At 45.9% G+C, this 25,253-nt stretch overlaps 2 protein-coding genes across 5 annotated transcripts in view; one reads left to right on the top strand and one right to left on the bottom strand.

Moving 5' to 3' along the window:
* The window catches only part of LOC133512693 (gap junction alpha-8 protein-like), a 40,534-nt gene that overhangs the window by 14,544 nt on the left and 737 nt on the right, over nt 1-25,253 (bottom strand). Inside the window, exon 1 of one of the 3 annotated variants that reach the window (XM_061842550.1) lies at nt 13,014-13,439. The exons of the other annotated variants lie outside the window; for them this stretch is intronic. The gene's annotated coding sequence lies outside the window, so the exon portion shown is untranslated. Of the gene's footprint in view, nt 1-13,013; nt 13,440-25,253 lie in introns of those variants that run through there. 3 annotated transcript variants of the gene reach the window in all.
* On the top strand, nt 9,127-25,158 carry gja5a (gap junction protein, alpha 5a). 2 transcript variants are annotated; one of them, XM_061842557.1, is made up of 2 exons: nt 9,127-9,720; nt 22,487-25,158. In XM_061842557.1, exon 2 carries the CDS (start codon nt 22,514-22,516, stop codon nt 23,612-23,614), a length of 1,101 nt encoding a protein of 366 aa, XP_061698541.1. In that variant the 5' UTR covers nt 9,127-9,720; nt 22,487-22,513; the 3' UTR covers nt 23,615-25,158. The 2 variants fall into 2 exon arrangements, with proteins under 2 accessions (XP_061698541.1, XP_061698540.1); XM_061842556.1 differs by lacking the exon at nt 9,127-9,720 and adding an exon at nt 20,334-20,408.

Here is a 25,253-nt window from a genome sequence, read left to right as displayed (position 1 = left end):
ACGGGGGGTCAGGAACGGGATCACAAGAGTGCGGGAACGTGGCACGAGGCAACAATCTGGCAAAGGCCAGAGTGTACGAGGAGTCCTATTTCTATCACGGATTGCAGCATGTGAGTGCTGTGTCGGGAACCGGCCCAGCCAGGACAGGGACCGGCAGGACCATGACAGATTCTGTTTTTAAAAAAAAAAAAGTTTTTGAACTCAGAGGACCAGGAAATCTTCCGCATTAGGGACCAAAAAATTGACTTCTCACAGGGTCGTCCAGCGTCAAATGGGCGAAAAATATCACGCTTTCCAGAGCCAGCCCAGGTTTCCCCAGCAGAAACCAAACCGGATGCCAAGTGAGGTTTGATTTTCAGCCATTTGGGGGAAAAAAGGATTTTGGCGCCACGCCATCACAATATGACAAAAAAAGCTATCAACCTTTATGATCACGAGATCGACTGCTGTACCATGTGGGATGATGGATGTCCAAACATGGACCTTCAAGGCACATATTTACAGACATTTTTAGTTGAACGGGTTCAACGTTGGGGGTTCTGCTGTATTTCCTATAAAGGGATCATGTGATTTTTGACCCAAACGCAGACGGGTTTTATCGAGACGCTCCAGGCCACAGAAGTAGGACGGTCGTCCAATAAAACAGAAAAACATACGAAGAATCACAATAAAATCCTGCAGTTAAGCGACGCGTCCGTATCAACAATCGTGAAAAGATGATTGGATATAAAAGTCGGAGGTAGTCACTCAAGATCATAACTTAAATGACCGACGCGAATCGATGCAACACTTGACAAATGAACCTTGAAAAAAAACCACTTTTTATCTGACGGCCCCGGGCGACATCTGGGAGTCTTCTGATCAAACGATGATTCGTTAAACGTTATTTCGGCGACGCTTCGCCACGCGATGCTTTGAGAGGACGAGGGCGAATTGTTCTCCTCGGAGGCGCGTGCAGGAAGTGGAAGGGCCACTTCCTCTCCGAGTGGGTCCGGCCAAAGCGGCACAATGGTGAAGTGTTGAGGAAAGGTCAGAGGGGGCAGAGCTCAACAGATAACATTTACTGCCGATCCACCGTGCCGCTGGGCTTGATAATGTAAAATAATAATATTCATAATTATTATGGAAAAGTGATTTCTTAATTGGGGGGCACGGCGGGCCAGCTGAAAAAGCGTTGGCCTCACAGTTCTGAGGACCCGGCTTCGATCCCGGCCCCCCCTGTGTGGAGTGATTGTGAGTGCGGCTGCGATTGGCTGGCGACCAGTTGAGGGTGTACCCGCCTCCTGCCCCTTGACAGCTGGGATTGGCTCCAGCACTCCCCGCGACCCTTGTGAGGATACGCGGCGAAGAAAATGGATGGATGGATGGATGGTATTTTTTTAATTGCGCGCATACACATTTTTGAATCTGTGGAGAGGTCAGTTTTCCAACAGGATTCAAACTCAGGAATTATGATAATGCAAAGCTGCTCCCGTGCTGTCACACCCCACAGTCGAGGGGGTCCAGGGAGCACAGTGGACAAAGTTTGTTTTTGGGGGCCGGGGGGAGGTTGAGGAATAATTGCATGTCTCCTTTAACCAAGTCCAATTGTGCAAACTTGCAACTTGTCGTAGCTCAGTGGTTTTCAAACTGGGGGGGGGGGCATTACGATGGTGGAGGGGGGGGGGTGTTGCTGCGGGGAGGCACGGGACTACCATGAACACTTTTCACTCTTAATTTACAACCAGCAGATGGAGCTAATTGTACTACCGGGCACACAAGCCCACACAATCCACTGAAACGACTGCAGGAATTCATCCCTCCATCCTTGTTCTTTGCCGCTTATCCTCACAAGGGTCGCGGAAAGTGCTGGGGCCTATCCCAGCTGTCAACGGGCAGGTGGCGGGGTCCACCCTGAACTGGTTGCCAGCCAATCGCACCCATGGGCAATTTTGAGTGTCCCATTAATGTCGCATGTTTTTGGGATGTGGGAGGAAACCGGAGAAAACCAACGGAAGCATGGGGAGAACATGCAAACCTGCAGGAATTCAAGATGTCAAATTTTAGCAGGAAAAATATATATTTTTGTTTATTCTTGGTGCCTTGATAAACTGACCAGTGTAATTTTTCAACTGTAAAATTGACCGCAGCGGTGATTATTGATTATTAAAAGCTAAGCCTATGGGTATTTATTTGTGTGTGTGTGTGTGTGTGTGTGTGTGGAGAAGGGGGGCTAAAATTGATTTAATCTCCAAAAGGGAAAGGCTACAAAAACAATTTGGGAAGCACAGTTGTATCTGATGTGCATGTTGTTTTAGTTGAAAACTCCATTTCATAAGAGCAGTTCCATGGATATTCATTTCATCATTTTATCAACAAAAAAAAAAAAACAACACTGTTCCAGACTGCCATAATAATCAAAGGGAACATACAGTTGGGTCACTGGAGTGTGAGAAATTAAACAACCGAGTCAATCTTTTGCTATCTACATATTTCTGAAAATGTGTCTGTCGGTGATCTAAACAACAACAAAAACAATCCCGCTTTCCACAGAGTTTCAAAATCAGCGAGGCCGCTATCGTGCAGAAACAGCCACATCCCGTTTCTGAGCATGTCGAAGGCAAAAGATAAGCAAAGCTGCAAAGTGGGACGTCGCGGACATTAAAACCGTTTGAAGATTGTTTGGGGGTACGGCGGGCCGAGCACAAAGCGGACCTTTCATTTGTTGTCGGTTTTCAGGGATCGCCGTCGGCCGCGTGGGACAAAGTCAACGCACGGGAAAAAAAGGGACAAAAAGTCCCACACAAACATCTCGCTTGTCTTGGGAGACGGCTTCTTGTCGATATCCTTCTTCCTGTGTTTGTTAGGCCGTTCTCGCGCCGCGGTTGCTCGCAGCGATGCTGGAAATACAAACTGGTGACAAGACGGGGGGCACGAAGGGGGCCGTCAGTGGAAGTGGCATTAACAGCGCATACTTCCTCCCGACTTCATTCACATCTTGATAACCCCGTTCCTTCTGAGGGCGGGAGAGGAACCGGCAGCCCGTTTTCGAGGTTGTTTTTTTGCTTTTGTTTGGTTAATCTGTGAGTCGACAGAAACGCCGGGCGAGACTTTGGAGATGAGAACGGCGGCAAATGATTTCAACTGAGGCGTTGGCGATGCCGGAGATTAGCGGGACAAATGGGAACCTTAACCGCAATCCAGTCCGGACTCTCAGCACTCGAGCTTAAAGGCACGATTCGGGCTATAGTTTTGTTCAACTGCAGCTGAGGGGAGTATTGAATAATCGGCTTGTCTCCATTCTCACGTGTTGACGCCCTTTCGTCTCAGTTCCGCTCGATTTAGGTCACTTTTCCATTTCAAAATAGTATTGCGGGAAACTGCAAAAACAAAAATATGCAAACATATCCTTCTGGGTACTATCAAACAACAACAATGAAGGACAACAAGTGTCTAAGAAGAAACATTTTAGCAGAGACGAGACAAAGGGCAAAAAAGTGCAAAGAAGGGCAAAAAAAACACTGAAAGCGGAAACTGTACTGCAACGTCCAGAGCTAAGACACAGAGACATATTTTGTAGTTTAGTGATAAAATATATTAATACTGCACACGTAGGTTTGGTGTGGCAGAGAAATATGTTAGAATAGTACAGGACATGTGTGGTGGCAGCAGAAGAATGGTGAGGTGTGCCGTAGGTGTGACAGAAGAATTTAAGGTGGAGTTGGGACTGCATCAGGGATCAGCGCTGAGCCCCTTCCTGTTTGTTGTGGTAATGGATAGGCTGACAGATGAGGTTAGACTGGAATCCCCTTGGACCATGATGTTTGCACATGGTATTGTGATCTGCAGTGAAAACAGGGAGCAGGTGGAGGAACAATTAGAAAGATGGAGGCAGAATGAAGATTAGCCCAAGTAAAACAGGATATATGTACCTGAATGAGAGGGGGTGAAGCTCCAGGGAGAAGAGATGGCGAGGGTGGATGACTTCAAATACTTGAGGTCAATAATACAGAGCAATGTTGAGTGTGGTAAGGAAGTGAAGAAACGGGTCCAAGCGAGGTGGAACAGTTGGCGGAAGGTGTCTGGTGTTCCATGTGACAGAAGAGTCTCCGCTAGGATGAAGGACAAAGTTTATGAAACAGTGGTGGGGCCGGCCATGATGTACAGATTAGAGATGGTGGAACTCAAGCGACAACAGGAAGCAGAACTGGAGGTGGGAGAAATGAAGACGTTGAGGTTCAGGTTGGATAGGATTAGAGATGAGCTAGCCAAAGTCGGATGTTTTGGAGACGAGGTTAGAGAGACCAGACTTCGATGGTTTGGACATGTCCAGAGGTGAGAGAGTGAGTATATCGGTAGAAGGGTGCTGAGGATGGAGCTACCGGCCAAAAGAGGGAGAGGAATACCAAAGAGAAGGTTGGTAGATGTTGGGAGGGAGTACATGAAGACGGTGTATTTGTGAGGAAGATGCAGGAGATAGGCTTAGATGGAAAAAGATGACACGCTGTGGCGACCCCTAACAGGACAAGCCGAAAGGAAAAGAACAAGAATGATAAAATATAAATATCAATAAAAAGAAAATCAGCGTAGGGGCAAGAAACTACAGTATATGCAGTATTGGGTCCCCTTCATTCAAACATCTGCATGGATGAGCTTGGAAAAAGCACCGCTAACGTCACGTCATCGTTCTCACCGAGTCATCAGTTGAGTTGCTCAGGCCTCTTAATTTTTGAATTGATTGCACATTCCCCTAAAAATACATAATCCAACTGGAAAAAAACTGCATAACGTTGCTGAGGTGGCCTAGCGAACACGGCGAGGCTGCAGTTGGGGGGATTATTGGGCTGAAATTTTGCTAGCATCTCGAAAACTTGTATATTGCACCTACTGCGGGCCGTGATTTATTGCTTTTTAAAATACAGGAAAGTTATTGTCTCGAAACTGAAACGTTGCCAACACTAAATTGTTTGGAAAAGCCACAAGATTCACGTAAATCAGAAGAGTTGACGGGACCGCAGCCTTAAGCCATGCGAGACGGCAGAAATCTTTGAAGTCCTTCCGTCACGCACTCGTGAGCTCTCCTCATTACGTAAGCAAAGATGCGCCGTTAAATGAAATTAAATATATTTCAATAATAATGAAGACTTCATCTTGCTGCGCATCTCCTCCTGAGTGGGGGATTTCAGTCATCCGACGGGTTCAGAGGTCAGCCGGTAAGAATAGCAACGGATGGTTTCGAACCAGCCGAGGATTCCTGAGGGGTCCAAAATAGACGTCGGTCCGCCGAGCGCGTTTGACGTCGTCTTCTCGCAATCCTTCACCTGTTTACGTTCTGCTTAGTCGCTCTATTATGAGCCGCGTTGCTTCACTGCTCATTTACCGCCACCGACCAGCGCCATTCTTTCGCGTGATGATCGCCCGGGGCCCGTCGGGTAATGATGATGTCCACCAGAACAATACTGGCAGACGAGAACGGGGCATTGGCTGGAAGCCAAGGACGTATTCATACATGACAGGAAATAATCGCCAGTTCATCAGAACTTGTGGAAATATGGTAACACAACTGGGCGGAGAGGGCCCATTGTTGTGGTTGGCCTTCATTATCGGTACTGGTCCCAGAATTACATAAGTGGCTGTAGTGGGTTACAGTTGGGATGGTAACAATGGTTAGGATCGAATAAAATGCAACCAATCGTCATCTAAATGAGATACCAATATCTCGATTGACTCTTAAGAGTCCAGATCAAAAATCCGCAGATAAATATGACGTAAAATACAGTGATGCCTTGGTTCTCAACCACAATCCATTCCAGAAAACGGTTTGAGAAGTGATTTGTTCGAAAACCAAATCGGTGTTTCCCCTTACAATGAATGGGAAAAGAAATAATACGTTCCAAGCTGAAAAAAATTAGGCTTTTTAAAGCATTTTTTGGTAGCTTTTCCTGATAATAAACTACATAGTAGAAATACATGTATAGTTTAAACCCTTTATATCATAAAATAATTTAAGAAATATATTTATTTTTTTGCCTAAAATGTATGCTTTAGTAGTAGAGTACGCTATGCTGGGAGTGCATTGCCGTATCTGTAGCGACTCGGCCCCCGGCCTTTTTTTTTCCATTGACAAAAGTGCACACTAACTTTAAACAAGAAACTTGTCTTCTTTGGACACGTCTGTGTACAGAGGCTGGGTTATACGGAATAGTAAAAGTCCGCTGGTTGCGCCACGGGCGTTACGTCATTTCTGTTCTTTTTTTTTTAGGGGGACATTCGAATGACAATAACTAAACGCGTCGTGGATGGGTCAGCTGGTCTGGCCGCGCGCAATATGTTATTTCCGGGTTTTGTCGGGGGTGTTCGAGTACCGATTTTCATCCGAAAACATAAGCAATTTTCCTTCGAAACCCGATTTAATGGAAAACGGGGACGTTCGAGATCTGAGGCTTTACCGCAGGCCTCAGCAACCTTTTTGAGGCCGAGGGCTACTTCGTGAGCACCGATCGTATGAAGGGCTTTGTGACCCGTTTGCGGCAAATTTCAGACTCAGTTCATTACACGTAAATTATATTTTTTTGTTTTAATTTATTGTAGTAAATGACATTAAAGGTATTTAAAAAAAATTTATTCATGTAGGCAAGTCAGATTCAGAATTTAAAGCACAAATAATAGTTAATTTGTGGCCTGTGGTATTTTTAGAACATACCACGCGGGCGCCTTATATGGTCCTCGCGGGCTACCATTCGCCCGAGGGCACCGCGTTGGTGACCCCTGCTTTATTGTATATCGTTTAGCAAAGTAGAAGTGGCTTGAAAGTTCAGTTTTTTAAAAAAAATGAGTCTGTGTGTGTGCTCGAGACTCCAAACCATGAAACAACCTTGAGCTTTGCAAACCTTTTTTTTTTTTTTTTTTGTTCCCCCGCCGGAGCTCTCTCAGGCGGCGCGTTTAGGAACACATGTCCGTCAAACCCGGACCGGCCTCGGACGCGTGTCATGCGGAACGGCACGCCGGTGGGGGCCGGGGAGGGGGCCCCGAGTCGAAGGACTTCACGCTAATGCGTCCTGGCATCGGGGACATTTTCCCCATCAAACCGAAGCTCTCGTTCGGGTTTCCCGACGGCGACGGTTTGGGATCAATTGTCAGATTCCAAAGTTGATCTCGACGGGAAATTTGGATTTATTGTTATACATGCATAGCAAACGGTTCTTAGTGGATACTGCGTCCGTTCCTTTCCTATATCGCTTGTCCTGTTCTGAGTTGAGAGAAAAATGAAACTTTCCTTATTGACGCAAAATGAGACAAAGTTGCCAGTTCACCGCTCCTCCCTTCCCAGGAGTTATCATAAGACCTCATTATTCCATACTGGCTTTGCCTGTTAATACATGAAAAAAAAAAAATGAAAATTATCTCCTCTGCCATCAAAAGTTACACAAGTGACTTTTTTACCATGAATTACCATGTAAATTTTTATAAACCCACACGTAATCATCACGGGTACTTTCCCCATCCACAGATTCGGAAATCGATTTATCAAGGATCAAAACTGCATAATCATAACAAACAAGGAAAAAACAATTTTTTTTTTTTTATGTCATGTCACGGTCATCCCAACTCAAAAACTTTTGACTGGCAGATATGACCACGTCAGTTAAAAATAAACAAAATTAATAAACTATTGAACTACCTTTACTCTGAATGTTACTCGACCAGATTATTTCCATTATTTCAAATGGGAAATTCAAAATAAAAATAAATACATCTTGGTGTTTGGGCTTAACCAGTATAGACTCGCCGATTCCAATTTCAAAGTGTACTTCCCATCAAACGCTGCATTGTTGCAAAAATTATTCGATGCCTGCGAGGCAAGAGTGTACTTGAATTTCTCTTCTCGGAACAACAAGACAAAAATATGATTTTCCAACTTGACTTATCGGGCGATGCACAGGATTAGGGTTGCAAAATGAAAACTGGAGGAGGTCGTACCCTGAAAATGCCCAAAATGCTCCAAGCCAACATGGCTGACAGTCTACCATGTTGGTTTGGAGCGGCCCGGCGTAGACTTCCTGTTTCTTTTCACGAAAGGCTTCTTGAGACTATTTTGTGGGTTTACTCGTGGTAGACACGCCCAACAAATGTCATTTTGCTAAGTTCAGTCAGTAAGTTCCGTAATTCCCGGCCTACGGAGCGCACCTGTTTATAAGCCGCACCCACTACGTTTGTAAAGGAAATACTATTTGGTGCATACATACGCCGTAGCTGTGTAAAAATCGCACGTGCCCACATTGAAACACGAGATATTTACAAAGACGGTACACAGAGAGTTTAATGTTAGCGCCGCCATGCTAATGCTAATGCCACGCTAACGCTAACACTGACGTTAGCATTGCGCTAACACTAAAGCGCTAATGCTGCTTCTTTTTTTTCCGGCTTGTCCCGTCAGGGGTCGCCACAGCGTGTGATCTTTTTCCATCTAAGCCTATCTCGCTAATGCTAGCGCCTGTTAAAAACAAAAAAAACATAGCAGTAAAAATCCCTGAGACATGGCAGTAACACGCTAGCACAGCGCTAACAGGAAAGAAAAAAAAAATGCCTAAATTACCCGCATTACCGCATAAACCGCAGGGTTGAAAGCGTGTGGAAAAAGTGGCGACTTATAGGTCGGAAATGACGCTATGTACTGCGAACTCCGATTTCACAAAGGGATTTATGGATGACTTTGGCATGGTTGAACCTAAAAATCCCGAGTTCAACCCTATCTAACATGGATGAACATGTATCCGCTCTCAATTTTGACTACTGACTTCACTAGTATCAAGAAGGGGGTTATGTGCCGATGAATGTGACAATTTTAACTATCACTCCCTTTGTACTCATGACAGAGCGTCATGTGTGTCAGTTTGTTTTTTTTTTTTTTTCAGTGAAGTTATTCAACCCCGTTTCAATCAGACCCTTGTGAAAATACACAGTATGGATTTTTGACGGCTGGTTTTGACAATATCCAACCGTATATTTGTCCAAAGAAAGTTTGTAGTTGACTAAATAAACATCCACTGCCCACAATATGCTAAAGTAAGTTAGCATCAGGGGCTAAATTTTCAGAAAGGCACAACTGGGCCAGCTAAATTTTGAAAACGGCGGCAAAATGGCAGACTTCCCGTGCTGCGCGTCGATCGATGATTGACAAGCCTGCTAAATGTCATGAAGTGACGCAAAATTGTCTTCAGCGGCTGAATAATTTTCCAAAAGTCACAATTTCTTTTAAGTCACAACGTTGATGTGTTTTGAAGACGTTGCGCTCCCCTCACAACTCAACACTTGGTAAGTCCGCTACGGTCGGCCACTGCGGAAGCGGAATCGCCATCAACCCGAGAAAACAATCCCACTTCCCCTCGTGTTGGCGGCAGAATGCTTCCCAGCAGAAAACAGAGCACCAGGGATGGAAGAAGAAAGGGTGCCGAGGCAAATGAGGGAGGGGTTGGGGTGGATGGGGGGGCTGGAGGAAGAGGAGGGGAGAACCAAAGAAGAGAAGGGTGGGCTTTAGGGTGGCCGCTGGCAGGGTGGGTGTGATGCCCCCCTCCCTGCTTTCTTTTTCTTCTTATACCCCCCGCAAAGTAGACGAAGTCGGTCCCGAGACTGCGAAAGCTCAACGAGAAGAAAGGTGGTCACCAAAACAGGGAGGACAAGTTCAAAGCCTCCAAAAACAAAAACAAAAACAACAAAAAAAAGCTCCCAAGACGACGATAGGTAAGACCAAAACCGGTTACAGGGATGCGACTAAAGCGGGCGTCGAGAATCGGGTGAATCCACCTCAAGGCTATTGCTGTTCAAATTGGACTAAAGACATCCAAAACTACGTCAAGTCATTAATATTGCATATTGCTACTTACTGCAGCCGCTGAATAACACGTAACGGTGACACTTTTACAACGCTTTTATTTTCATTTTTCAATTTTATTCCAAAATGTCACCGCACGTCTGATGTGAATTATTTGGGAAACTTTTCAAGGCGAGCTTCTTTCTATGTTGTGTGCACTCTTAGCCTCATTTTTTAAAATTCCAGTTTCATTTTCAATTGTCATTTTTACTCAGTATGCTGTAATGTAATTTTTTTTTTTTAATCCAGGAATGACAAAGTTTTTAACAGCTAAATTGGCAAAAATAAAATTATTCATATGATTTTTTTTAATAAATCTCCAACAGACGTTTTATTTTTTTTTATCATTTTCATTCATTCGTTAAACATACTTTTCAAAAGGCGATAGGACAAAAATTATTTTGATGATTTTTTTTATATTCAAATTTCTCGTGATGTTGAATTTGGGGTTTTCATTAGCTGTAAGGGATAAACTTGAATATTATTGTGAAAAGCTGAAATAATACGGCATAGCAAATCTAAACAGCAGTTTCACTCTTTGAATTACTGCATTAATCATTCATTCGTTCATTCGACGAACCGCTTATCCTCACCAGGGTCGCAAGAGTGCCGGCACTCGGAGCCTAATTGCTGTATTATATTTTGTTACAATATATACTGTATATATACTCTATCTATCTATCTATCTATCTATCTATCTATCTATGTGTGTATGTAGTTTTTCATAAATTGGAAAATATTGTGCCTTTTTTTTACCTCATTATCTTTATTTTGCTTTTTGAGACTATCGGCGCTTCTGATTGCCTAAATAAGTTTTTTTTTCATGGAAGGCATATTTACAAAATCATAACACTAGAAAAACACTTAATAAATCACTTAATCAATTAGTACAAAATTGATTTTTAGTTACATAAAATTTCATTGCATCCGTTTTCATTGACTTGCTATTTTTATTAAATTTTTTTGTAGAATTTTATAATTAAAAATATTTTTTAAAGACTTTAACTTTAGAATTATGGTATAGAGCACTGCCTATTACTACTCGTTTGTTCACTTGACATTTTCTATATCAACAAATTCAGTGTGACTACACTTTTTTTTTTTTTTTTAAACTTATAGCTATTCTAGCGACACGGTGGATCAGCTGGTAAAGCTTTGGCCTCACAGTTCTGAGGACCCGGGTTCAATCCCCGGGCCCTCCCTGTGTCGAGCTTGCATGTTCTCCCGGTGTCTGGGTGGGTTTCCTCCGGGCGCTCTGCTTTCCTCCCACATCCCCAAAACATGCAACATTAATTGGACACTCTAAATTGACCATAGGTGTGATTGTGAGTGAGGCTGTTTGTCTCGATGTGCCCTGCGATTGGCCGGCAACCGGTTCAGGGTGTACCCTGCCTCCTGCCTGTTGACACCTGGGAAAGGTTCCAGCACTCCCTGCAACCCTTGTGAGGATAAGCCACAAAGAAAGTGGATGTATGGATAAAGTATTTGACTAGAAACAATATTCCAGCTCAATAACAAAGCTCATAACTACACAGAGCGCCCCCACCCTCCGCTTGGAGGTTAGGGAATGAGCATACCACAAATTACAAAAATACTACAGTTGACGCTCCCGACGAAATCCTATCCTAAATAATATGAGAGCACAAACAGATGGGATATCACGCGCAGCCAAAAAATGTATGCAAACTTGCACATTACACAAGCGGTATTGAATCAATGCTAATTTAAGGAAATAGGAGCAAATTGTGACAAAGTAGAGGACAGAGGAAGTAGAAAGTGTACTTGTGCTTTTTTAACTGAGTGCGACGTACGTTCAAGGACTGCCGACAAAACATCATCAACGAATATAAATAAAAAAAAAACAAAAAAAAAAACCAACGAGATTTCACCAGATGGTGCGAAACTGATACTGTCGTTGCTTTGGCTGAATACAAAAACAGCGCATAGCTGAGATTTTTATTGAATAACAGGATGGGTTCCCTCAGGGGAAAAAAAAAAAAAAAAAATATATATATATATATATATATATGAATTTATGGTCGCGGATGTGGACTGTATTTCCGTTCCAGGCCCTGAAAAACCACCTCAAGTTTTTTGGATTGCCTTTGTGATCCGCGCGGATCTATTTGAACGATTCCCTCGAGTCAACCAAATAAGGGTCCTCGCTTCCCGACGGCGGTCCGGCACGAGCAGCTCCGAGCCGCCGTCCGCAGCTAAACCAATATCTCATCAGGAGATTGTTGCGTTGTGCGTAAAAGCTGATGACAAGACAGGCGGCCATGTAAGGAAGCGGACCCGCGCCGGGAGGGGGGCGACTGATATACGGCACGCCGCCGACGCCGGCCTCGCACGTGACGCCGACAGGTGACTCAGAGAAACGCCGGTCCGTTGCTCACTCCACGACGCTTAAGTGACGGCGCCACCGGGCAGCTGAAGTTATAACGCGCTCATCCCGGACGGCCGTCCTGGCACCGGCGGGTGAATTATGCGCGCCACCCCCTGCGACCGGGCTTGCTCAACAGCTGCGGAGCGGCGCAACGCTGCCAATGTCAAAGCTGAATAACGGCCAGGACTGCAGAGGAACGCTACTTAATCATATAACAAATACATTTTTTGCCCGACTGATATCAATTCAAATGCCAACTGGCTGGGCCACCCTCGGCAGCAAAACAACTCAAGTGTTTTCGAGAAGTGGCTTTTACATCTCGTTGGAAATGTTTTGGTGCACTCTTCCTTGCGGAATTGTTTGAATTCCACAACAGTGGATGGTAAACGGCCTATTTATGGGCATGCCGCAGCATTTCAATCGGACTCAACTCCGGACTTTGATTAGGCGACTCCAAAACCTTCAGACTTTTTTCCAAAGCCATCTAGGAGTTGACTTGCTGGTGTCTTTTGGATAGAAAACCAAAGTAGGCTTCAGATCGAGGTCACAAAGCGATGGCTGAACATTCCAGTTCAGGATTTTCCGACAAAGTAGAATTCATGGTTCCAACAGAAGGTCTTCCAGGCCCTGAAGGAGCAAAGCAGCCCCAGACCAAAACACTACCACCAACATGTTGGTATGATTTTTTTTTTTTGTTTGTTTTGGTTCGTTTTGCTTTGTAAATCTACCATGGCTGCCATTTTTTTTTTTTTTTTTTACCCCCAGTCTCTTTCTTACCGTTGAGTGACAAACTCTTCCCACAACAGATTCTTTTGATGTTGTGCTGGCTTCCTTTCTGATCTCGTAGGCGAGTCATCGCTGCGCTCTCTGGGTCATTTTTGTAGGCCTGGGAAGGTTTTATCATTGTTCAATGTTTTTCTCCGTTTGCGGCAAATGACTTTCCCCGTGCTTCTTTGGTGTCCGGAAGATTTAGTAGTAGCTTGCTTAACCCTTTCCGGACTGCTAATTTTCAATGACGATGTCACATCCGTCCATTTTTCAAACTGATTCTCCTCACATCTGTCGCAGGCGTGCTGGAACTGATCCCAGTTGACTTTGGGCTAAAGACAAAACATTATGAATTAGCCGCACTAAATTCATGACTTGACAAGTAGACAATTAGTTTTCTGGACAGGGCCAGGTGCCTTTGAACAGTTGTTTTTTTTTCCTTTATATAATCACCATTTAAAAACTGTTTTTCTGTTGAATTGGGTTTTCTTTCGGACACGACCCGCAGCTCGTGCCCATAGGTGAGGGCAGGAACGTAGATCCACTGGTAAATTGAGAGCTTCGCCTTTCAACTTAGCTCCCTCTTTACCACAACGGAGCGATGCAAAGTCCGCATCACTGCAGACGCTGCACCGATCCGTCTGCCAATCTCCCGCTCCATTCTTACCCTCACTCGTGAACAAGACCCCGAGATACTTCAACTCCTCCACTTGGGGAACTGAAAGAACAAGAACCCGGATACAAGCAGCCAAAATGAGTTTCCTCTGCAGGGTGTTCAGGTTCTCCCTTAGAGATAGGGTGAGAAGCTCGGTCATCCGAGAGGGGCTCAGTGTTGAGCCGCCTCCCTGGTGAGGTGTTCCGGGCGCGTCCCACCGGAAAGAGACCCCGAAGACGGCCCCAAGACACCTTGGAGAGACCATGTCTCTCGACTGGCTTGGGAACGCCTCGAGATCCCTCCGGAAAAGCTGGAAGAAGTGGCTGGGGAAAGGGAAGTCTGGGTATCCCTGCTGAAGCTACTTCCCCCTGCGAACCGACCCGTAAAAGGGGTAGATAATGGATGGATGGATGGATGGATGGATGGATGGATACAAAAATAAATGAGAAAACACAAACAATAAACACACCTTATTGACCTTCTGACCAAACCGAGTTATCCTTCTTGCTCTTTCTAACTACCTCCCGTCGAATCTTTACCGCTGCTAGTGTAAAGGAAGTGCACAGACTTAAGCGTCCTGACACCAACAACATTGGTTAAGAAGGTTCCGCTATATAAACATGAACAAAATGTTTTCTCTCAATAACATAAATCACTCTTTACTCTAATTCACTCTTTAATTCAAATAAATAAATGAAATTAACTTGAGTACCGTAATTCCCGGCCTAAGGAGCGCACCTGGTCATAAACCTCGGTACACGGAAATATTTTAGCGTTAGCGCGGTGCTAGCGTTAGCGCGGAGCTAACGTTAAGGTTCAAAGCATGTGAAAAAAGTCGTGGCTCGTAGGCCGGAAATTATGGTATTATAACTGGCATTTATGGCAGCTACACAAATTATTTTTTTTGCGGTTAGTACCTCCCCGGATAACACCAATACGGTGCTACACTGCTAACATATTTGCGCTGCAACAAAAACGTTCCTACTCCCTTTCCAGAGGATCGTCGTCGGCCATTTTAATTCTCTATTTTGGATCCTCGTCGGCCATTTTAATTCTCTATTTCGACGCAGTCACGAGCAGCTGCCGGCTTCATATTTCCCACCGGATTGGCACGACGTTACGAGCACCTCTCGTTTCACACAAAACGGTGGAAATTTCCAAAAATAAACGACGCTAAAACAAGGCGCGCCTATTCCGAGCGTGACTCTAATGTTGAACTGGACACGCCGCTCGAGATAAATGTGAAATACGGCACGTATACGTGAGATTATTCCCATCTAAGGTGCTGTCTTATACACCGCTTGCGGCCTCGTGGCTCCCTCTAGAGAATGTCAAATAACGGAGGAAATAAATCAGCCCTTCTCACTCGTCACGCGGCCTCAACGCAATCGCCCTCAAAGTGCCTCGCAGCGGGAATACCCGCAGTACTTGGGTGACGTTGCGCTAGTTACTTTAAACACAGCCTAGAAAACGTGCACCCACCATCTCCATTAGTGTCGGAATGTTTACGGGGAGGGCGGACGGCGCTTTCTCCACCTCGGTGACGTGGAGGAGTTTGTCAAAAAAAAAAACAAGTGGTCTAAAAATGATTATTCTTATCGTGTTCTTACAAGTACTGCTTCTTCGACTTTTAGTGACAGGAAGCTCGTTCACCAAATGGCCTAAAAAACAATTAACGCGTTTAGTCACGTTGCCAAAACAGAGGAGCTTTGAACCCGACTAAACAGGACCAGGCGTCACACTTTGCACATTTGTGAATACAGCACAGGACTCGGTTCTCGAGCACAACCCGTTCTAGAAGGCGGTTCGAGAAGTGATTTGTTTGAAAACCAAATCGGTTTTTCCCATTACAACGAATGGAAAAAGAATTAATCCGTTCCGAGCCTAAAAACTTTTGTCTTTTTAAAAGGGCTGTACTGTACATTGAAACAAAACTGCCATTTTATCAGTACTCAGTGGTACCTTGATTTACAAGTTTGAATGAAACAGTTGAATGAAACGAACGGGAATGTCATGAAAACAGTCGGGCCGGCCATAGAACACCCAAAACGCATGTGGCGTCCACACTATTTTAATTCATAAAAAACATATTGTAATAACAAAAACAGAATACAAAGACTTGCGTGCGTCAACACAAAAAATTGAATGGATGGATGGATGAGTAAATGGAGGTTACTTTCGGCTTGTCCCTTTCGGGGTCGCCACAGCGTGTCATCTCAGATGAACGCACATATATATGTTTGGCACAATTTTTACACTGGATGCCCTTCCTGACGCAACCCTTCTCAGGGAGTGGAGGCCCCAGTGGGAATGTGTAAATGAGCAAAAAAAATGAGGATAGCACACAAAGCTGGACTGAAAATACTTAATCGAGGTTCACCGTGCCTTAATTGCGCCTTTGGGGTTCGGCATATCTAAAGTTTGCCTGAATTGAAGTTTTGGCTTGCAGCACCGATCAAAAATATATATATGTACTCTATAGCGTAATTTCCGGCCTATAAGTCGCCGCTTTTTTCCTCACACACGCTTTCAACCCTGCGGTTTATGCGGCTAATTTGTGAATTTTTTTTCCTAACGGTCGCAAGGGGCACTCGAGCAAAAAAGGGTAAGCGTGAGAGGGGTGGAATATGTGTCGAGGAAGCGACTTTTGTAGTTTTTTTTTTTTTTTAACCGGCCCTGTTAGCGCCGCGCTAGCGGTTAGCGCCGTGCTAGCGGTTGGGGCTGTGTTACTGTCGCGTCTCAATTATTTAGGTATGATTTTAAATTTTTTTTTTTTACCAGCCCTGTTCGTGCTACCGTGACTGTCGCTTTGTTAAGCTAAACTAAGGTATTGAAACTTTGCAAACGCGTTGTTTACCATCTTTCTCTCTAAATATCTCGTGTTTCAATGTGCGCACTTGCCCCTTTTACACGGCTACGGCCTGTGTATGTACCAAATGGTATTTCCTTTATAAATGTACCGGGTGAGGCTTATGGTGCGCCCTGTAGGCCGGAAATTACGCTATATGCAAAAAAAAAACAAAAAAAAACTCGTACGTCAAGGTCGGACATTTCCATCGGCACGTTGAAAATTTGCGGCGGCAACGCGGCCGCCGGGTTTGTCGCTTCCCTGTAAGGCGGCAAAGAGTCCGAGCGAGTGGAAAAAGCGTGTGGTCCCTTCGTCTCTCGCCTACTTTGTTTGTGCCACTTCCACGTGGCATTTAGTGTATCAGTGCCCGTCGTCCATTAGCTGTCCATTAGCCCGCCGAGGCGCTTTGTAAATAGACGTGACAGCCGTGATGCTGCACAGGCTCGCACCCCCCCCACCACTGTCCCTCCCCCCCGCCGAGGGCCGCCGTGGAAGCGCAATGAATCGCTGCTCATTATCGCAGCGGCGACACGGAGGATGGAGACCCGAGCCAACAAGTTCGACGGAATTCACTTTTTGTGTTTTGGGGAACAATTTTGTACTGATTTATTTCACGCTCGGCGGCACGGTGCTTCAGCTGGTAACGCGTTGGCCTCACAGTTCCGAGGACCCGGGTTAGATCTCGGCCCTGCCTGTGTGGGTTTTCTCCGGGCACTCGGGTTTCCTCCCGCATCCCAAAAACATGCAACATTAATTGGACACTCCAAATTGCCCATAGGTGTGATTGTGAGTGTGACCGTTTGTCTCCATGTGCCCTGCGATTGGCTGGCAACAAGTTCGGGGTGTACCCCGCCTCCTGCCCGTTGACAGCTGCGGTAGGCTCCAGCACTCCCCGCGACCCTCGTGAGGATAAGCGGAAAAGAAAATGGATGGATGGAGATTTCACACTCGCTTATTGTCATCATAAAGTTTCACAGATCATCAGTCCATCATGTTTCAGGCAAAATTGGAGTGCAGTGATTGTCTTGTAAAAATTTTTACCAATATTTCTAATTGTCATATATCATTTACGATATGACAATTTGAAGTTTTTTTTTTTTTTTAACCGCTTACATCACAGGTGTCAAACTCAAGGCCCGGGGGCCATGTCTGGCCCATCACGTGATTGTATGTGGCCCACAAAGCCAAATCTAGTGTCAATTTCCATGATTCTTGTAAAAAATTTGTACCCAAATTTCAAATTGTCATATATCATAAATGATAAATTTGCATTTTTGTGTTACTAAACATGAACAGTTAAAAAACACATTACCCTTGATTTCTGATTCCAAAACAAATTCATAAATTGATGATGTAGATATGAGATGATGAAATATTTATTATTATTCATAACGGCCCTCTGAGGGGAAACCGGAACAACTATTTGGCCCGCGGGAAAAATGAGTTTGACACCCCAGCCCGAGAATAACATTTCGCCTAAAATAATCAGTAACATTTGAAATTTTCACGTGACATTTTTTACATTTTAATTTACTTTGAACTTTATGATGAGGTATGACTAATGTAATCAAGGAGAGCGGGCCATGTGGGCGAGGGTTGGCGGTGGTGGTGGTGGTGGTGGGGGGGGGGTGTCATTCCATCACTGACTCTATTTTGACGATGTGAAGTGAAAGGGAACAAAGCCCCGCGGCGCTTGCGCGATATTAAAGAACACGGCCGCTTCCACGTTATTCAACCTCCTGCCATTGTGCCGTCCGGAGTCTCACTCCCTTCCTCGGCTTCTGCGCGTCTTTGTGATTCACTTCCAGCCGAGATCATCGTCGGCCTTATCGTGGACTCGGAGGAACACAAAGTACAAAAACACAAGAGTCACACGGAGGACTCGTTTTCTCGTGAGGAATTGGTGAATCGACGCTTCCTGTGTCAAAGGCGACGGCGGCGTACTGCGCCACGTAGCGGATTACAACTGCGTAACTGTGCTTGCTGCCGTAACGATCCACATCTTGAGGCCCGGGGTTCAAATCCGGCCCTGCCTGTGTAGTGTTTGCGCGTGTGTGTGTGTCCCCGTGCCTGCGCGGGTTCTCTCCATCCACTCCGGTTTCCTCCCACATCCCGAAAACGTGCATCAATTAAAGGTTCTAAATGACCGTAATTCCCGGCCTCCAGAGCGCACCTGGTTATAAGCCTCGGTACACAGAAAGCGTTTAATGCTATCAACGCGCTAACGTAACTTTTTTTCTACACGCTTTCAACCCTGCGGTTTATGGGGTGATGCGGCGCTAGCGTTAGCGCTAAAACCAGGGGTCACCGACCTTTTTGAGGCCGAGGGCTACTTCGTGAACACCGATCGTATGAAGGGCTACGTGATCTGTTTGCGGCAAACCTCCAAAATAACAGAACTCCTTGTACTTTACACATATATGAAGACTTTATATTATACATTATATTTAAAATTTCATTAATATAAGCAAGTCAGATTCCAAATTTAAAGCACAATTAATGATCATAGTCGTTACAATTTGTGACGTGCTTTTTTTAGAACATGCCTCGTGGGCACTTTAAGTGGTCCTCGCGGGCTACCGTGCGCCCGCGGGCATTGTGTTGGTGACCCCTGCGCTAAACTCTTTCTGTGTACCGAGCTTATAACCCGGTGCGCTAACACTAGCGCCGCATCACCGCATAAACCGGATGAAAGTATGTGAAAAAAGTCGCGACTTGTAGGCCGGAAATTACACTAGTTGTCTCTACGTGCCATGCGATTGGCCGGCAACCAAGGTGAGGGTGAACTCCGCCTCCTGCACGAACATAGCTGGGATGCGCTCCGGCTCTCCTGCGACCTTTGTGAGGATAAGTGGCTTTATCCCCTCAACTATTGCTCAAACAGCCTTATGGTTATAACATTAAGACATTTTCCTGGTATTGTGACTTTTAAGAGCAATATCAGGATTTTTTTTATGACTAATTTGAATAAAAATCCAATTTTTCTTCATCAACACTAATCTTTTTCCATGTAAAATTACATTTTTATTGTAGCATTATTTTTCATATTACAACTTTTTTCTCTCCGCTTTATAATATTCCAAGTACTGTATTACAGTAAAGCCTCGGTTCTTGAACGTCCCCATTTTCGAACAAATCAGTTTTCGAACGAAAATTTTTAGATTTTTTTTTGCTTCTGTTTTGAAACGAAAATCGGTAAATATAATATGTATTATCTATAATATATAAATATATTTCTCAAATTATTTTATTATACATATTATATTTAGTATTTAAACTATACACGTATTTCTACTATGCAGTTTATTTACAGGAAAAGCTGGAAAAAATGCTTTAAAGCCTATTTTTTTTAGCCGTGGAACCCATTATTTCTCTTTCCATTCATTATAATGGAAAACATCGATTCGGTTGTCAAACAAATCACTCCTCGAACCGTTTTCTGGAACGGATTGTGGTCAAGAACCGAAGCATCACTCTATTCTTAAAATGTTTTTTTCTTTAAAAAAAAAAAACAAAAAACTCTTACAAGTTTATTATTCGTAGTATGCGATTGTTTTGTTTTGTTTCTTTTATGATTTTTAGTCTCGTGTTACATTTTTAGCCGCATTTTCTCAAATCACTTTTGATAGTTTTTCTTCCGCTGCGTCCCTCACGCGTGACGTCGCGATGGAAACGCCGACGCTTTTTGCCATTTCTAAGCCCGACCGAGAGCGGAGGGAGGGAGCGCTGGTTGGGGGGGGGGGGGGGGCACCCGGTCGTGGTCATTTGGACCTTCTCTCTCTCTCTCTTTTCTCTCTCGCCCACGTCAGCGCGGTCATCCGGCCCCATCGGAGCCTTGTAGGGCAGAACGCACGGCGGACCGTTAGAAATGGAAAGTCGGGGCTCCCGAAAAGGCGCAACGGTAAGCGACGACCTCTCTCTTCTATACGTTCGCTTCGGTCCCGACGTTTCTCCAACTTCGCCAAGTATGGAAATGAGTGAACACGGACGTAAAAGTTTCTTATCTGTCGGCACGTACGCCGCGTGTCGGAGGTTCGAGCCAACATTTAAATGATGAGGTCACTCATAAAGCCGCCTTTTAGGGTCATTGCCATCTCGCCGGCAACACGTTTGGGTCAAGGCCAAAGTCGAATGTTTGAGCGGTTTGGGGGAGGTTCGTACGGAGCTCCACATCCGAGAGTTGAGGACAATTTAGATCCGGAAGAAGAGATAGAAGCCGCGGCGGTGGAGTGGCAGCCCGCTGCGGGCCAGGCGCGACATCCGGGCGCCGTTGAAAGGGCAAAGTCTTCTCCCCGCGACCTGCCCGCCGGTTGCGTTTCACCCGCTCGCGTCGCTCACGCGACGTTAAACGTGGCGCGGATGTAAATCGACGGCATATAATTTTTTTCTCTTAAAACAATCACTTTGTGGAAAAACTTCCTCTCCCGCTAGGGGGGTAAAAAAAAAAAAAAAAAAAAGGTTTTCATGCTGGTGTGTGCAGTCCGCAAACCATTAACGCGGCAGACGGGGGATTTTTATGGATATGACCCGCGCGCACACAGCATAACACGCAACAGAGCAGGTCTCCAAAAATGAAGGTTTTTTTTTTTTTTGTCCCGGTCCGCATTTGCAAACTGTACCCCACGTCCGTGCGGTACTCGCTTCGCGGTGCACCTTCGCAACGTCTTCTGTACGTGTCTGACCTAAGCGTGTTCACCTCTGAGAAACGGAATCCGCCGCTTTCCAGAGCGGTACGACGGCGGGGACCTGCCCTCGGTGTTGACTTGCGTACCGTGGACCTTTCCCATGGCGATCTTAAGCTCCGCCCCCTTAGCCGGGTCCCACAAGCTTCTAAAATGGCGACTGAAAAGAACATGTTTGAAGTTGATTCTCTATCGCATATTCCAATATAATATTGGGGTATGCTTTTTTTTTTTTTTTTGCCACATGCGTCAGACTTGTCCAAGAGAGTTCTACAGAGAGGTCTCAACTATTTCACGCAAGGATATGTACATGGAATTGAGATTTTGGACAGAGCGGGACGCAATGTCAGAGTTACAGCGAAATGTTAACAATCGATGCAAAAAAAAGTTTGACACCTCGCAAACTTCATGTTGAAATCCGACAGGATCAAATAGTGGAATCGTACTGCGCATGTAAAGCAGGGTGAATACTTTTTACTTGGAAAGATCACGAGAAATATCATTATAGTCTTTAGAAGTGATTTGACTTGGCCCGTAATGGAACCCAGTGCTCTGTCTTAAAAGTCTGATGTGATACAAATGGGCAAATAGACATTTCTCTTACCTTTGAACATTACAGCCTTGAGTTTGCTGATATTTTTCCCATTTAGTTGTACGTGCGCTCTTCCGCGAGCCTTAATCCATCGTAGTTTTCGACTTTGGAAAATGAATTAAGCGGGCTCCTTGTAACCTAGCAGGATATCTTTCATCAGAATTGCACGTTCCCCAAGCGCATCTGAGGACCATTTTCTTCGTAACATTCACTTTTCCAAGCGCCTGCTACTGACAACCGGCATTGCTCGCGCGACGGGACATGGCGGCAGGGGTGTATCGAGACAATGCGGCTATCTGATTGGCTATTATTATACGAGTGACTGACAGGTCGGAAAGGTCTATTGTTACAACAGAAGAACGTTGCACTTACAGGCATGTGGAAGAAATTGCGCCAGACTTGTGCGAGCCTGCAATTTCCTGGCCGATTTCTTTTGCCCTCCCACGACGTTGCACAAAGAACCGGCGTGTTGCCGTTTGTGCCTCCAAATAGATGCAGGTGTGCGTCTCTTCCTCAAACGTTGTAAATAAACCCTTGAAAAGTTTCCCCAAAATATAGTATGAACGCCTGAAAAATTGCCCGGAAAACAAATTATTTTCTCGTTATTGTGGAAGGTGTAAACAGCACTTCGGGAAGGGGCGGGCGGCTGTTTTGAAGACCCAATATGACCAATATGGCTCCTGTCATCTTGTCATCCCCCTGCAGGCGTGCCCTCAGTCCCCGTGAGCCGCAATGGGCGACTGGAGCCTCTTGGGGAATGTCCTGGAGGAGGTCCATGATCACTCCACCTCGGTGGGCAAGGTGTGGCTCACCGTGCTCTTCATCTTCCGCATCCTGGTGCTGGGCACGGCGGCCGAGTCGTCGTGGGGCGACGAGCAGAGCGACTTCCTGTGCGACACGCAGCAGCCCGGCTGCACCAACGTGTGCTACGACCGGGCCTTCCCCATCGCCCACATCCGCTACTGGGTGCTGCAGATCGTCTTCGTGTCCACGCCGTCGCTCATCTACATGGGCCACGCCGTGCACGCCGTGCGGAGAGAGGAGAAGCGCCGGCGGCAGGAGCAGGAGGAGGCCGGGTCGGAGGCGGGCGAGGCCGAGATGGAGGGCGAGAAGGAGTACCTGCAGCGGAGGGAGAGCGGGAAGGAGGCCGGGGCCGACGGGAAGAACCGTCTGCGCCTCAAGGGTCCGCTCCTCCACACGTACGTCCTGAGCATCCTCATCCGCACCGCAATGGAAGTCATCTTCATCGCCGTGCAGTACATGATCTACGGGGTGTTCCTCAAGGCGCTGTACCTGTGCACGGCGTCGCCCTGCCCCAACCCGGTCAACTGCTACATGTCGCGGCCCACCGAGAAGAACATCTTCATCGTGTTCATGCTGGGGGTGGCCGCGGTGTCCCTGGCGTTGTCCGTGCTCGAGCTCTACTACCTGGGCTGGAAGAGCCTGAGGGAGTGCGTCCGGCGGAAGGCCGCGCGGCGGACGCTGCCCGCCGTCGCGCCCAAGCCGCTGGAGTCCGACGGCCCGGTCGCCCCGCGCAGCCCGCCCCCCGACTTCAGCCGCTGCGTCGACCCCCTCGCCTCCATGGCGTCCGTCCCCTTCAGCGACAGGATGGCCCTGCAGCAGAACTCGGCCAACATGGCGGCCGAGCGCCACCACGGCGGGGACAACCTGGAGGACGACGAGGACTTCCTGCGGCGGTACCAGCCGGCGCCGCAGCCCAGCAACTGCCGCAACATGTCGGCGCCGCCGTCGGGCTACGCCGAGAACAAGCGCCGTCTGAGCAAGACGAGCGGAAGCAGCGGGCGAGGGAGGCAAGACGACCTGACCATTTAAAACGGGACCTTTGACCTTCAGGAACCGCTTTGGACTCGCAGGGAAACAGAAGGGACGCCTGACAACGGCACTTTTTTCTTTTGAAAGCGGGCGCCGGGGACTGCCGTAAAAAAGAAAAAAAAAAAAAAGCCCAGCTCCCGCCTTCCCGCGTGTGCCGTCGCCATGTTCTTTCCCAAGTTTGAAAGGATTTTCTGCGGGTACTTCAAGCTTCCTCCCACACATTCCAAAAACAGTTCCCAGGTGTCCTCGTGACATCTGTGACTCGCTTTCGTCAAATTAGCTAAAGGAACAAGAATTTATCTATTCCTGGTCCCGCCCATATCCAAGTGGACCAATGGCGAGTCCGCTTTTCGTTGCCGGGATGACGAGGGCAGATTTTGAACGTCACGGAGCAAAGGCCAAAGTCATGTCTAAAATAATTTCTGCTTCCTGTTGATATACTTTATGCGGCGTATCAACATTTTAGCAAACAAAAGGCATCTCACTATCGCACTGACAACGTAAACGCGCACGCAACGATGTGCCGCACATCCGAAGCTAGCGCTGTCGGCTAAAGCTAATCTGCACGTCCAGCAAAACCCGATACAGCTCTGCTTACCTTTTGGATTTCACGTGCTAGCAGGAGTGCTGCGCTGATTGCATCAGAGGTGAAAAAACTGTGTGTGTGTGTGTGTGGGGGTGGGGGGGAGTAGTTGTGTAAATTAACTGCTGTATTTGTATAATGTACAAACAGGTGAAGTCTATTTTCAATAATGTCACGCTTTAAAGACCCTGTAAAGTGATGTTTTGTTTTGAAGATGATTATTGTAGCGCTGTACTGTCGAAACATCGTGTTAAACTATTTTTCCTGGTTTTTGGGTGTGGCTAAAACGGCGCCGCGTGTCCAGGATGACTTGCCCCGCCTCAAAATATGAAAACTTGAGCACTTTCATTTTGCATCAGCAAGTTCGCTAACATCCCAAAAACGGCAGAGGAAGAGAAAGAAAGATTGTTCTAGACAAATTGGCATAATTAATTTCCCCGAGTGGTTTCAGCACATTCAGTGGACACGCTGTGTGTGTTTCAGAACGGGGGGGGGGGGGGCGCAAGAGCTTGATTTTTCACAATTTTGCAGCCTCGATTTTACTTTCACTTTACAGGGACATTCAATGTTTTTACAATATTTTTTTTTATTAGCTGTGAAGTTACCGAAAAGGTAATGTGCCTTATTGAGTCAGGTGATGTATGACTTCAAAGCCATTTTATTGGATACAATTTTTCTGTGAACAGAGTCCATTGAGAGTCCCGATGTGATGCTGTCATGATTTTATACGGCCACTAGGTGGCGACTGCACGGTATGTTTTTCTCTGTCTTTCCGTTTATGCAGTTTTATCCACAAATTTCATCCATTTTTTTTATGTAGAATATGTGCACGGAGTATTCGTTTGTCTTTTCAAAGAAACGTTTCCACGTAACTTTAGGTTTAAGGGTGTAACGACAGCAAAAATACATCCGTTCTATCAGTATACACATCGTTTATGTATTTCCTGCAGTTTTTCCTCAATAAACATCACGTCTGTTTAGTGTTGTCATGTTTTTCGAACCAACAGAGAGTAGCAAATATCCTAAAGGCACACAAAACGAAGAAGAAATGATGTC

Source organism: Syngnathoides biaculeatus, chromosome 14, assembly GCF_019802595.1.
Source record: "Syngnathoides biaculeatus isolate LvHL_M chromosome 14, ASM1980259v1, whole genome shotgun sequence".
In the NCBI taxonomy this organism is placed as follows: domain Eukaryota; kingdom Metazoa; phylum Chordata; class Actinopteri; order Syngnathiformes; family Syngnathidae; genus Syngnathoides; species Syngnathoides biaculeatus.
This window is presented reverse-complemented; position numbering and strand designations above follow the sequence as displayed.

Coding starts and splice junctions, on each gene's coding strand:
- gja5a (XM_061842557.1), top strand. CDS start 22,514: ATGGGCGACTGGAGCCTCTTGGGGAATGTCCTGGAGGAGGTCCATGAT.